The 14837-nt window shown below is 40.8% G+C and overlaps 1 protein-coding gene across 6 annotated transcripts in view; it reads left to right on the forward strand.

The window, feature by feature from the left end:
* The window catches only part of csnk1g2b (casein kinase 1, gamma 2b), a 47396-nt gene that overhangs the window by 17891 nt on the left and 14668 nt on the right, over window positions 1–14837 (forward strand). For all 6 annotated transcript variants that reach the window (XM_036140955.1, XM_036140959.1, XM_036140958.1 and 3 more), the window contains exons 3-4: window positions 4470–4539; window positions 13369–13517. In XM_036140955.1, the coding sequence (XP_035996848.1) occupies window positions 4470–4539; window positions 13369–13517 (219 nt within the window). The remainder of the gene's footprint in view (window positions 1–4469; window positions 4540–13368; window positions 13518–14837) is intronic.

The raw sequence follows: 14837 nt of genomic DNA on the forward strand, positions 1-14837 counted from the left end.
ATATTTTAGGGAGCGCAAATAATATATAAAATAAAATTTTGTTTAGCTTGTTTGTCCATTTGTGTGATCAAATTTCTTTAGATCCTGTTATTATCTTGCCAGTATAGAAAAGAAGGTATTTACCAATCAATAGGCCACCTCTTCATTGAGTGCATCTAGGTTAATAAATTCCTGCTCACAAACCAACAGATAAAATTAGGAGCAAATGCTTTAATGCAGGAATGGGGGAAATCGTCTGCATCCGCAGGCCAAGCCTCAAAGAAGAATAAAGTTTATGGTGAATATCTGATATTAAATGGGTTATTGATGCACGTCGCTGAGGACGCAGGATGGGCGTTGTTTTTGGCAGTTTTCTGGTCTGCTATACATTCCTCCCCTCCTTTGTCTCCATTCTCATTAGCCGCTCTGATTCCTGTCCAGCCAAAGATCAGAACCGTAATGGGGCAAGGATCCGATTCAGCCTGCATGACATCATAAACCGGGCGGGTTAATCCCTGGAAGAGCACTTTCAGGGCGCTGCTGATCCATCAGCACGTCTTCACAGGCCACCTCAGGTTAAAATACGGAAACTGGCATCTAGTCTTTCATGAAACCAGAGCCTATTTGTATAAGCTTCAGAGCCATCCTTCAAGCCTATAACGCCTTATCTCAGACCCATTGTCCGACTGCGACGGTAACAGGAGCCGGTTCTGGTTATACTTCCCGTTTCTGCCGCAGTCATCAAATCTCTAGGCTTTTTTATCCGTAGTAGCATTCAGAGAACCTTTATTTCAATTTGCTTCCACCTCTTCTATGAATTTGCTGTCTGTCTGAATAAAGCCACATGCTGTGCCCTCCTGACCTTCCCTGTTTCATTCACAACCTCAGGCCAGACGCCAAAGCACCCCCCACCCCCCTCCCGCTATTGGGGAGCATGGGAATCCTATTGATTCTGTCACAAGAACCTCCGCCTTTTAAGCGTCCGTCTCATCTTCATTCAGGTGTGTTTTATAAATGTATAAAGGAAGAGGTCTAAATGAGAAACCTTAGTGATGAAAAAAAAGATGCCTCATCAGACTCTCGCAGCTTGGCCTGGTCATTTACACAGCCACCGCTTAGCCCATCTGCTGGGAATAAAGATGACTCCTAAGTACGTGAAGCTGCCATAAGCCTGTGTTTCCCATTGTAAGCTGTTTTAAAGGGTCCTGCAGCGTAATGCCATCTGTTCCCCCCCTCCCGTTTATTATTAATATATTAATTTTCTGTCCCTCTGCTCTCTGCCGTGGCCTGACTTTGAGCGCTCGGCCGTTTTCACGTGGGAGCCGGATGACGCTGCAGCAGTTCCCCACTCCACCTCCCAGGCCGGTCACGTGTTGCCCTCCCACAGGCTTCCACTCCTCTCTGTTGCCTCTTGTCTTCCACTCACTTTGGTCTTTGTCGCCTGCATAGATGCGTCTCTGCTTGCCGCGATGTCTCCTGTGTTCACTAAACGACCAGATTGGAGAATAATGCTCAGATGTTAGCTGTTTTTATGCTTTTTTTTTTTTCTTTGAGGTTTTGCATATAGTTTCTGTGAAATCATCATTGATTATTAGAAGCAATATGTGGCGATCTTTCCTTCTTTTGAACCACTTTCTGGTTTTCTTTGTCTGATCAGCCGTTTTTGTCAGACTGATCGTTCTTTCTAAAGACCTATAAGAGGGGAAAAAGATGAGCTGCAGGTTCTTTTGTGGAGAGTCTAGCAGCAAAATGAAGAACTTACAATACTATTTATATTTGCCTGATTTTAGCTTTGTTTTAATTCACAGTAAATGCTGTTAGGTGATGCATTATGAGGCCAAAAAAGTGGAAGTTCTGAGTTCTGATCCGACTAGATTTTCTCCCCCCGGGTAATTTGCTTACCAAGAGATTTTCTGTTTTTGACGTCTAGTCAATTCAGTATGGAAAGCTTTGTCTTCCAAGCTACCTAAGACAAATCTATATTAATATTTATGACTTTTATCACAGATCGGTGTGTGACATCATAAAGGCCGGTCACTCATTAGATGCAGCCGACGGAGCATTTTGCACAGAAACCAAATGAGATCAGCACACGGAGGACCAGAGGGCCATGATGTCCGTCCATGTCATCAAATCCTTTTGGATTTATCTCGCTGTTTGAATATTGGGACCGGCTGCAATGACCCGAGCAAAGCCCCTTTAAAAAATTAGGTTTAGGGACAGCTCTGCAGCTTTGTTTATTCGTTGAGGAACCTTTTGTTCAGCCAGGAGATTTGAGAGTGTTTTAGCAAATAAGCAACAGCGCGGTGTTGGTCAATACTCTCGTCTTTCACAAAACAGTTCTGCAGTAAATGTTACAAAAAAATAACAACAAAATATATAGAGATATAGATAGATGTGTAGATAGACAGCCAACAGTGTGGGAAGAAAACAATACAAAACAAAAACCAAACTGTAATGGCCAACAATCCAAACTCCCCATGGGACCACAGCTCATGCGGGGTTCACTACCCCACTAACAGTGTTCTGAATTCTGGGTCAGTGTTTTTTCTTTAAGTGACTACTGTTTCATTTTTACCCACCCCTGCAAAAAAAAAAAAAAAAAAAAAAAACTTGTCGTGGCACAAAACTCCTCACTTCATCTTCTTCTATGTTTTTACCCAGTGTGCCATAGAGGTAACCAGGCTAAAAGATGATGTGGGCTAATCTTTGGTATAACCTCCAACAGGAAGCTATTTCTGAGAGTAGATCCTGCTTAGATCTCCTTAAGAGGTGGTAAGGGTTAATTACATTTATTAAGGGCTGCATGAAAGTATTTAATGGCAATATAATGGCTAAAAACGGCAACGATTGATTACAGCAGTTTTATTTTGCTTTAGTTAGTCCCCTCCACATTCTGTGGGCTTCAGCATCGCGGTCACTAATAATATATACCAGCTGTGGCCTTTAAGCAGTAGTTGGAGTTCAGCCAACAGGCCAAACGTGTTATGAATTGGCACAGCAGGTATGAATAACACTTGAAATATAGTATCCTATCAAATATTACGTTGAATCAGTCCTTTGCAGTTGAAATGTGGTACACTGATACGGTGACAGTTATTCAATCTGTTGAGCAGCTCTAGTATTTTTACATTTCTGTATTTTAGGATGTATAGCTGCTAAATAGCTCCATGTTTTTTTTTTTAGATGGTGATTAATCCTCATAATGCTCCAGGATACATTACATTGGGGGATATCACTATCCTGCATATCATTGTCTTGATCTGAATGTTTGAGAATCCTTTCCTGTGTCAGTGTGCCTTTGATGCTGCTTAAAAGCCCAAATACCGTCTCAGCCAGGCTTTGATTCCCCCCCCCCCCCCCACCACCACCACAATTTCTTCATGCAACAAATGGTTAGTTCAGCTCGACCTGTGTGAGAATTTTAGGGATGACGAAGCTGACTAAAAACAAACCAGCATAACTGTTTGAATTAAAAGATCAGAATAATTCCCAATGAAGATATTCCAATAAAATTTTAAATTAATTGGTGCTGAATTTAACACAGACATAAGAACCCATAAAATGTAGCGTTCGATTTCAAGTGCTTGTTGGAATTTGCTTTGAATGTGGTTCCTTTTTGCTCTTCTGCTCTTTTTCTAGGTTACCTCAAATATTACCGGGCTGCTATCAGCAGCTGATGTGGTCGGGTTACTTGTTTGGGTCGAACCTGTAATTGGCACGTTTGACAAACATGTTCTAGCTGTGGGAAAGGGCAAGCTCCAAGTTTCCACACCGCAATTATCTGTTTTTTCACAGTCAGAAATATTTTAAAATGGCTGAAATTGTGCTTAAAAGCACAAAGTGTAAAACAGGAGAGATGTTTTTCTCTCCCTATTTAACCAGTTGATCATGACGTTTTCTTGTAAGAATTAAGTCAAGCGTACGGAGCGTTCAGTCAACCTGAAGTGTAGGGTATGTGAATCAAAGGAGTGTTGTGACTGACCCGCAGGGCGTTACAGAACCCTCGTTAGCCTGTTGGATCAATCAAATTGAATATTAAAGATTAAGGCAGATTAAGGGCAAGGAATTAAGTTGACTGTGTTGGTTGTAGCCTCCCCACGTTTGTCTGAAATGCCCTTGTCATCACCAAAGTGGGGCTAATCAGATTACATTTGAGGTTGTGAGGCTTGGGCTGCCAATACAGTCAACAGCAGGACCTAGTGGGTTGAATATCAGCCGTGTCATCACAAAAACCTGCTGTGTAGCAGCTTAAAATGCTTTTTATCCAGCCTTGTTTCACACAGTCTGGCCCAGAACTTGAGTAAAACAGCACAATGCAGCTTAAGTCACTCGGGCGTGTAATATATATAGATGTGTTGCACCATTTCTTTTAAAGGCAAGATTCAGTTAATAAATGTATCATATTAGCATTTTTAAGTTGACCAATAGCGTCTCATTTATTAAATGCTGTATATTTATCATCCCTTTTTGTCTTTTTTATCTTTCAGGAACCCACAAAGTCCAGGGCGCCGCAGCTCCACCTGGAGTACAGATTTTACAAACAGTTGGGAAATTCAGGTAAGACAAATTTAGCCTCTGACATCACAAACATGTCAAAGTACGTAAACCGCTCATGAACTGTAGACTACGGTGTTTGGAGAACGCACATCTCTGCTGTTATCAACGGCGGCAGCAGCTACTGCAACATTTCCAGCACTAATTATGTCTGAATTTCTTACAAACCGTTCAAACAGGCGATCTTTGATGAGAATGTGCTGAAAAGTAACCGTTGCCGTGGTAATGCAGCGTACGTTCCCCGCCAACATCGACGAACGATTCCATCCTGTATAACGATCAATTCTCCACTGTCCAGTTTGCTCTCAGTAATCACTCATAAAGAGTTTTCTCTCGTCATGTTTGTGTAAATGTGTAGAAAAGCCTCTCTTCCATCGTCCCATTTCACCCTCTAAAGAAAAGTTTATACATACTTTGCTTCATGTCATTTAGCGTTTGTCGTCGCACCTCAATAAGTGGGCTTTCTCATACCGAGTCTTGATTAAATTATTTTCACCTATTGTAGAATACGCTTATCTGATCTGAATTTTTATGCCTCGGTATCAACGTTTTTTTGTAATTATATTGGAGTTTTGTTGAAGTACAACTATGTAGTAATTATTGTGAATTTGTTAGTCTGTGTATGTTTGTCTTCAAAGTGTTTCCCCCTTCGTCTACCGCACCTAGCGCGTGTCCTCGGGTCAAATTTAGCGACACGTGCCAGGCTTCCTGGCTCCTTGTCCCAAAGCAAAAGCCCCTCCAGTGTTGATAAGGAGTTGGGGCATTAGGGTAGTCCTTGACTATTTATAGCTGGGCCTCTACAAGCATTCAAGCCCCTATGGTGTCTACTTGGACAGCTTCCCTAGTCTCACTATCCTCTGCCTCAGTGATTAACTGTGTCCTGCCTACAGTGTGGAGGAAAAAAAAAGAGTCAAACATTCATTGCTGTCAAGCTACAGACGTTTTTTTTATGGCTCTTCTTCTTTTAATTTGTCATTTTGATACGTCTGCTAAATCAGTGTTTACCGTCTCGTACACAAACCCGACGCTTACTGTACTTCTCACATTCAGTGCCATTACCCATGGTTATGTTTCTGTTTTCCTCTGGTGTGCTAGCCACAAACTTGGAACAGTTGAGGCCTAAACTACAAAAAAACTATATATTGATGCATATTTCTTGATCTACGTTATCCACCAACCCCCCCCCCTGACTCCTAAATAAGACTCGTGGCCTATTTAGAAAGATTATTTTAGCTGTGGCTCGTTTCATTTCCCTATGAGGCACGGGGTCAGCTGAGCAAATTAGGCCTGCTAAAGGTGCTGCTTCTCTCTGGCAGTCCTGACCTGCGTGTCAGAGCTACTGTGGTAGGAAGCTTTAACCTGGAGGTACCCGTCAGCCGAAATAATCCAAATGCTTTGGACTTTTTCAAATTTGTAGGAGTTGGGGGACCCATTAAGAGTTGTGGGAGGTGCCGTGTGGCTCTAGTTGGTCAAAGCAGGCAAGAATCTGTGAAAAGAAAAAAAAGACCAAAATTCAAACGGGTAATTAAAGGAAGACATTTTTTTAGAAACATATTTGCACCATTTGAAGTTTTCACATTTTGTCCGTTTAAAACCGCAAATGCTGGTGTTATTTGTTGGGAATTTAATGTAGAGCGACAAAATGTCATGGAACTAAATTGGAAAGCAAATGATGTGTAATTTACAAAAAGTTTTCCAAATATGCATTTTTTTTTGTCTTGTTCTACCCCGTTTACTCATTCCTCTAAAAACAGGGTTCCTGCGGATCCTTAAAAAGTCTTAAAAGGCATTGAATTCTGTAATATAAAACTAAGGCCTTAATTGGCATTAAAATTTCTTAAATTAGTCTTTCTTAGGTCTTAAAATTGTTACCAGGTCATAAATAAGATTTTATTTTTGTAATCCATATAGGAAAAACATTCCTATATGGAATGTTTTTCAAAATCTTTAACATGTCTACTGAGCCAGAAAGTAATGGTTTATGTTAAAATAAACATTTGAGTGAAGTTGTCGCAACCAGGTATATCTTGTTTATCGTGAAGTTGGTCTTAACTTTTTATTTCAAGGGGCATTAAAAAGTCTTAAAATGTCTTGAATTTAACTTGCCTTATGCTGTAGGAACCCTGAAAAGGAATCCAATGCAAATAATTGCCCAAAAGAGTGGTGTCCAAAGTTTTTGCCGTACGGTCAAAAATCACCAAGTTGAAAGTGAGTTAAAAAAAAAAAAGGAAAAAAAAAAGTAATAAGTATTTAACAATATATAATTTATTTATTAAAAACACCAACATTATTTTATAGCACTTTTATTTAGTTTTAAAAGCTTAGCAAGTAAACATGCAATATTTCAATAAAAAGAAGTATTACGATTGGTTTTTGTAGAGTCGTCTCCATGTTGTTTTGAGATCCATAACAGGAAACGGGGTTTCCCCCAGAAAATGGGCTAATCCTGGCGGTAGTTGTCCGTGGGAGCCTGTGGAGCGTCGCCTGATGCCGCGAACCTTAGTGTGAGCCAAGCTAATAAGGCCTCAGATGGTGGAGAACATTGGTGAACAAAGAGCATCGTGAAGACCAAGGAACCCAGCAGACGGGTCAGGGAGAAGTTTAGAGTTAAAACATTATGGCAAAAAAAATCATAAGTCTAAATTGACCAGCCTTGAATTAGCAGAGTGGCCAAGGATAATTCTGGGGCAGCGGTAGTGATCCACAGCTGAGGTGGCAGAATCTGTCAGTAATGAAACCATTAGTTGTCAACTTCAGAACTCCGGCTCTTTATCAAAGAGGACGGCCACTGATGAAAGAAAGCCTTACAAAGTTCTGTTTGCCAGAAGCCCAAGCAGGGGACACAGTAAACATGTAGAAGAGGATGTGTGTTGTCAGATGAGAATAAAATGTACAGAGATAACATCAGAACACTCCATACCATTACATATGGTGGTGATAGCATCATACAGCTGAGATGCTTGCCTTCAGCATGGTCGGCGAAGCAGCAGATGCTCCGTCATGTCGAGGTGGAAGCCAAAACGGGATTCCCACCTTTCCAACTAAGAGATAAGCGAAACCAAGACTCATCCACCGACTCTGCACTACACAGGTCGACGGGAGGAAGGCTAACTTGACTATGTGGCATGGGCCGAATCAAGACGATAAATCTACTTATGTTGTCAACTTGGCTAAATGGGAACATGTGACCCTGTTAGTCCTGCCCTGCCCAAGAGCCTGAAACATGTCATAGTGTGGACTACTCAGCACTTAATGCCAGCAGGAGCTTATCCGCACACTCTTAATTCTGTCTTGTTCTAAAAGCATCCCAGCTGTTGAGTCCTGCCTCCTACTTAACAAGTCATTGTCAAAATTAACAGTGAAAACCTTTTCTGTGATTCCTATTGAAGCAAATCAACATTTTTTTTAAAGAATTGGCTGGTTATTGTTAATTGGGCTTGGTAACTTCTTGCATGGACCCTTCATTCTGTTTATTTATGTACATACCAGAAGTTGAGTGAGGTCTTCTTCGCCTGTTTCTCATCTGTGCTGTCGTTCCGTCGCTTCTCCCTGTTCATGCGTATGGTCTGATGTCAGAGGTTGATTAGACTCCTAAAATTACATGTCTATGATTGTATGTTTGATCGCTGTCGCACACAGTAGATGTTATTATACAGCGATGGGTCCCAGCATTTGAGAGGCCCATTAACACTGAAAGGATGATGTGGTATTTCAGGGATACAGGAGCTGCACTGAAGTAGTTTCATGGCTCTCATTCCTGTCATGCAGATACTACACAGAAATATTGTTTTGTCTTCTACTTCAGTAGCATCAGTTAGGCTATAGCTTTCTTTTTTTTGTAGAACTGTATTGCTTTTTGAATGTTCATTTTTTTTGCATATGGCTGTCATATATTATTTGTCTGCTGACACTCGCTTTCCCCCCCCCCACTGAGGGACAGAAAAGGCGTTCTGTTCTGTCTTGTTTTGTGCCTGTAGCTGTTGTAAGATTATGCTCTATTTAGCTGAGGTAGTTCTTACCTTAAGACAGGGCTAAAATTAGCCTTTTCCACAAAAACATTGTGGAACTAGCCACATTGCATCTGGCCATTCATAACTTTAAGCTTTTACCCAGGATTTTGAAAACACATGTGTTTCAACATATTTTCATCTGAGGAACTTTCCTCATATTATCCCTAGATTTTTGTGAGGCGGGATTGAAGTGGATTGATCAAACGGCAGCAGCAATAACGAGGGCAGGAAAAACAAATTAAAGTTTCATATATTATCGGGTTTGTGACTCCCGCTTCCACTCATTGGGTTATAACTTCAAATGAGTGGAAGTTAAAACCCAGATGATATCAAACGGTTGATGTTTGGTTTATTTAATGTTTCATTTGACTCCGAGCAAATCGGTTTGGCTGAGATCGAAGTTAAGCGTCATAATAGGGATAGGGTCACGCTGTCACTGTTGCTAGGCGACAGAAGTTTATACAAGATTGATATTTAAGGTTTCATATTACTGCCACCCACTGGACTGGAGGTGTAGTGCAGTTTTTGACACAACTTCCCCATAAGTAATTAGACTGATTTTAAATAACTTTCCCACGGCCTTTCAGAGCAATTTAAACTGAAAGCACAAAAAGTACCTGGGTGGAATTGCAGGTATTTAAATCCTGGAACTTTGGGAGAAAAAGAAGCAAGAGGGCGCTCTAGGCTTGTGAAAACTATATGCTACTCTTGTACCACTTAAAAATTTATTGAAACGTTAACTTGTAGACAACTGAACTCATTTATATGTGGTTTCACTGTTTCAGTATGCATTCACGCAGCAGTGTTGCGTGGTGCAGCTCAAAGGGCCCAGACCATGACAGAACCCTGTTATTAGAGTGTCCGTGAAGCTAATAACAGCTAGCGCAGGGGTCGCCAACATGGGGCCCGCGGGCACCAGGTAGTCCCCAGAGAACCACCAGCCTGTTCTAAAACTACCACAACCCTCCAGTGAGCTGCATCTAGAATTTTATTTTAGTCTGTTGCTCTACTTTTGTAATCACACTTCCATTTATATAGACTTAAAAAATGCTAATATGTTTATTGGTGAGCGCTGACTTTTCTAGTTCAAAGGTCAGTGCTGTTTTTGTGTGACACGGTAGCTCTCTGTTTCAAAAAGGCCAGTGACCCCAGAGCTAGCGCTAGCTTACAGGCCTGTTGTACAGGCGGCTAACTGATGCTCAAAAGCTTTATGTTGCTCTGAAACATCCGTGTTGTACTGTTAGCTTAGCACGTAGCTTGGTTGAGCTCACGGTCTAATTTCAGCGTCATTTTGCGTTGGCAAGAACTTTCCCGGCTGAAGTTGCTGGCTTGTTATGCTAATTTACCCCATTCACCCTCCCAGGTATGTTTCATGTTATTCAGCCGATTGTGGATAGAGCTGTGTAATCGAATGAGTCGGTTTACCAGATTAAATGTTAGTTTTTAATTTGTGTGAAATAAATGCACATATTCCGGTGTGACTTATGTTTTTTTTTTTCCTCTTTATGACGCCTTTTTTTTTTTTTTGGACTGATGCGATTTATATTCTGCAGCGACTTAGAATCCGAAAAATACGGTACTTGGTACCTGTTAAGCAAACTTGATTTTTGGTTTATTGTTTATGTTCATGGTAAATCATTTCAGTAGTAACACAATTTATCAAGGGATATAAATTATTATTTTTTTTTTTTAGCTATGCTGCCCAATTTTAGGATTCAGCTCAGTTACGTGTAGCAGGTGACTTGACTTTAGTCCTCTTTAGTGAATGGGAACATTTCTAAATGAGTGTGAATGAACTAGATTGTAACTAGATTGAAGTATTGTCTTGTAGTAAAATAAGTGAGATTGCAATTATAGACATATTGTATGACAAAGTATGAAACAAACCCATAAGAGAAAAAGTCTGACTAAACTTACATGTTTCTTGATCAGCTAAATCATTACTATTGTTCTGAGTTAAATAGATTTGACTGTTAGTCAAAGAATTAGATTGAATTATTAAAAATGGTGTAATTTTTAAGTCTTCAGCCTGGCAGCATTTTATTTGAGTTTTTGAGGTTTATTACCGTGTCCCGCTCCAGGCGCAGTACGCATGAACTTAAACGCTGATCAAATTTCAGCCTTGTGGGAACATCGGAGCATTAGACCTAATGGACGTCACTTCTCCTCTTTAGTCTTCTCTTTGTTCCCTCCATAATTTAAACCATTTTGCTGCTCATGTCTCCTTTTTCTCCTCTTTGTTCTCCCTGGTTCCCAGTGCTGACATTTCATTGTAGGGCAACATTGTCTTCTGCCTCCATGATGCGGTCTTCCCTCTGACCGTGTCGCCTGAGAAGGCCCGCCTGCAGAAACAATAGGGTGGATTGTCTGAAATTGTCAAGACAGCAGGGGGCAAAGTGCCACTGGCGTTGAGAACGTTTCCCACAATGCTTCACAAATGTAGTTTACATGGTGGTCTAGAACGAATTCTAGAGATTTATACAAACGCAGATCCATGTCATTTATACTGCCGTGGCATTATTATTGATTTTATTTGGTAACCTGTGTAGGGTAGCAGTTTTCTGCCAACATAGAAATAAATGGATATTTGATTTTTAGCACCGCACTTGTGCCGCACAGCTTTTAGCCCCAGTCAGTTTCTGCCTGTGAGCACCAGCGTTTGCTCAGTGCATCAGAAGAAGATTATAGTGCGACGCCGAGCTCCTCTCCGGTGGCGACTGTGTTTTGAATGCCCTCTAGATTTGGGCCAGGCTTTGATGACTCAGCCTCGCTGTGATCTCTTGTCACAGTCTCATCTGTCGTGGACATCATAATCAGGAAAATCCTAGAGGCTCCAGCGCAGACAGGTGTGGGTGGGTGCCTGCGTGCAAAGATGGATGAGGGTATGTTTGTCGTTTTCCATCCATGCATGAAAAGTGGAGTTGTTGAGGAATTCAGAGGTCAAGCTAAATAAATAAAAAAAAAAAAAAGCTGGAGCTCCAACCCCATATGCTGCTTGCATTCATTTACCGATTTTCTTAAAAATAAATAGTTTATATCTTGAGGTTTAAAATTTTTTCCCCTCCTTCAACTTGATGCATCAGCTGGGCCTTTCCTGGTTGATGTCTTTTAAAATATTGCTCTTTAGGTCTGACCTGCCTATTCTGATTCAGACAGTAACATTTTTGTTTTATACTATAAGCGTTAAAAGTAAAATATAATTCATAATCAATCGATGTAGTAGAAATTGAAGGATTTATAAGATCGTCCATATTAATGCGTCAAAGAATATGTCCCTAACCTTATCTGGGTTTCTTCACTTTCTTGTTTTACTCATTTAAAAGCAGATGCTGTTGGTTAATGCGTTTGTAGACTGAAATGGTGGGAAGTTTTAGTTTTGATGCATTCAAATGTTCAGGAAAAAAGCAGTTTGCTTTTTCGTTACTTGACTCAATGTTTGTCCGGTTGATTGGTTCAACTCTAGCGCTGACGTTTCGCACCCCTGCTAATGTTGCTGTTCGTTGTTAACGATCTGTGGAACCGTGCAGAGTTGCATTCTGGGAATATTCATACATCTGCTGCCAGATTTAGGTTTTAAATTGTTTCTTCAACCAAAAACAGTGTTTCTGGTGGAAAATAAGACGGGAAGCTCTCAAAGATCAATAAGCACATTGCTAAAGGGTATCAATTATGAAATGGTTGATCTGTTATTTTTCTTTTTTAAATGGCGTATCAGAGTATTTATACCTTGCTTTATAATGACAAAACTGCATGTTTTTTTTTTTTTGTGTTAAAATGTTCAGCCTAGCAGCACAGACCTGCAAGTGGAACCTGGCTGCTTGGGTTTTGAGAAAGCTTTTCCATTATCGCACACTGGATGTGGAAAAAAAAAAATCTACATGCACCTTTGTGACTGTAAAATATCTGTTTCTTTGTTTTCTGGCCCGCTGTGTTTATCTTGAGTACCTGTGAAATACGACTCTAATTCTTCCCAGATCTCTGCGCGTTTTGTTGTTGTTGAAACCGGTAGACGGTGGGAAGCAGTTGTAGGTCATGTATTACAGGACCCTTCTGGGTTTATTATTTATTTTTGTTTTTTTACCACCACATATGTGTCAGTGTATTTTACACATTCTGTTTCCTTTTGTTCCATCATGAGAACATGCCGTGGTGTTTTGCCACGCCTCGGTTCTCGCTGTACGTTGCCACACTACCGGTTGATCCTTCCACATTCCTCTGCAGTTTAGTGCGCAACCTTTAAGGCAGGCGACATTGTGCTTCTTCCGCTCGCTGTCGATTCTCTGCGCGTACTTTTCCCTCCCACTTATCCTCCTCCTCCTCAGGAAAAGCCGCGTCTGTTTCAGACAAACCAGTTGAGTGATAAGGCCTTGTGCAGTTTGCTCACGCCGCTCCAGCCTTTCTTATCTACACACCAAAACGATAAATCTGCTCTTGTGGAACCTTCCTCATACTTGGCCGTGCGTCGCATTATCGGGTAGAACATGGCAGCGTGTTGAGAATGGGAAGTTTTGATGATCTAAATAAATGGAAGTGGCAGCGAGCTGACATTTTGCTGCGGTTTCAGTTTGTCTGGTTATGCATAGAAAGTTGACAAGCTTTGTGCTCTTCATTTACTAATAAAGGTCAACTTACTGTAGTAACTTATTGTTTCTACTTGAATTTAGCAGTAAAACAGATGGAATTCATAAAGCATCTAAGCTTTATATCCTCTATAAATATGTTGGAGGAGCCGAATGTTTACATTTCTTATAAGCATTCTGCTGAATGTCTGAAACGTGGTCTGACACAAACTTATTTAATTTTGTGTTTGTTTTCTCTGCAGAGGGAATTCCTCAGGTCTACTACTTTGGTCCATGCGGGAAATACAATGCCATGGTGCTGGAGCTACTCGGGCCCAGTTTAGAGGATCTATTTGACTTGTGCGACCGCACCTTCTCCCTCAAGACCGTCCTCATGATAGCCATACAGCTGGTAAGGTGTCAAGATTTTAGGTTATTCAGCTTTGAAAAACGGTTTTGCTTGTTTAAAAAAAAAAAAAAGCTTCTTTGCTCAGCCCAGATACAGGTGCATCAGTGATTGGGATATGATTTAAAAAAAAAAAAAGACATGTGTGATGTGTTTAACTTTGAATATACCCTTGAGTTCAATTTCAGTTTAAATCCCAAATTCAGCGTCTCAGAACCTTTGGATTACACGGCCGATTAAAAGTGGGTTTTAATACAGAAATATAAGGCACGCAATCATTGGAAAGATTGCTGATTTGACGGTTGTCCAGCAGCTATTCACAACTTCCATAAGGAGGGTAAAGCCACTAAAGGTTTTTATTAAAGCAGCTGGAAGTGTGCTGGATCCCTGCAGGTTTATGGAAAGTTCAGTGGAAGGAAAATGTGTGGTGCAAAAGGTAGATGAGCACAGCCTGGAGAGAACTGGCGAAGCCAATGAAAGGAATTGACTTTTACTACAAAGGCATCTGCAGTCGGTGGTCTTTCAGATCATAGAGCAATAAACATGCAGCCACAAACGCCCATTACTGATAACTTTGTCTTTTCCTAAACAAGTTGATTTGCCACAGACATGTTTCACATCGTGTAGCAGGGATTACAGAACCAAAGGGGCGGGGCTTACTACTCCCTGTGTTCTTTTTATGCTACATTTGTAAGACGTGTTTGGGGGATTTTCTGAAGGAAGATCACCCTGGGGCTGAGGTGTGTCTTTATGCAGGCTGGCAGAGGAATATGAGTTCTTAGCTTTGGATCATGTCACTGCCACATGTATTCCTCAATCCGGTGTCATCCCTTAAATTTCATAGTGGTTACAGGTCTGTGAGGTGGATTAGGGGCAGGCCTACACAATACGTTGGAAATGTATTGTTATTGCAATCCCACTGTGTGCATACTGTAAAGAACTGCGAGGCCATTAATTAATGCTGGCCATTAATTTAAGTACCATTAATTCAGTTTCTGAATGCCCATAAGATATTTGATAAGAGTGGAATGTAAAGTTTTCGGAAGATGAACTCAGTTGTTTCATGGCCAAAACAGCAACTTTATCAATATAACGTTGGTTGAGACGGAAATAAGGAGTTTTTCTTTTTCCACTAGCTGCATTGACTACTCACTATGTGGGAATACGTTCACTACGAACCAAAAGCAGAAATAAATTTGCTCTTTTTATTGCAAGTCTTATAATTATCACAGCACACATCTGTGTTATTGCATGTTTTGCTAATATCATGCAGCCCTAATCAGCGGCATTAGACTAGTCACCAATTGGTGTCGGTGTCAGTTGATC

Source organism: Fundulus heteroclitus, chromosome 9, assembly GCF_011125445.2.
Source record: "Fundulus heteroclitus isolate FHET01 chromosome 9, MU-UCD_Fhet_4.1, whole genome shotgun sequence".
Classification (NCBI taxonomy): Eukaryota; Metazoa; Chordata; class Actinopteri; order Cyprinodontiformes; family Fundulidae; genus Fundulus; species Fundulus heteroclitus.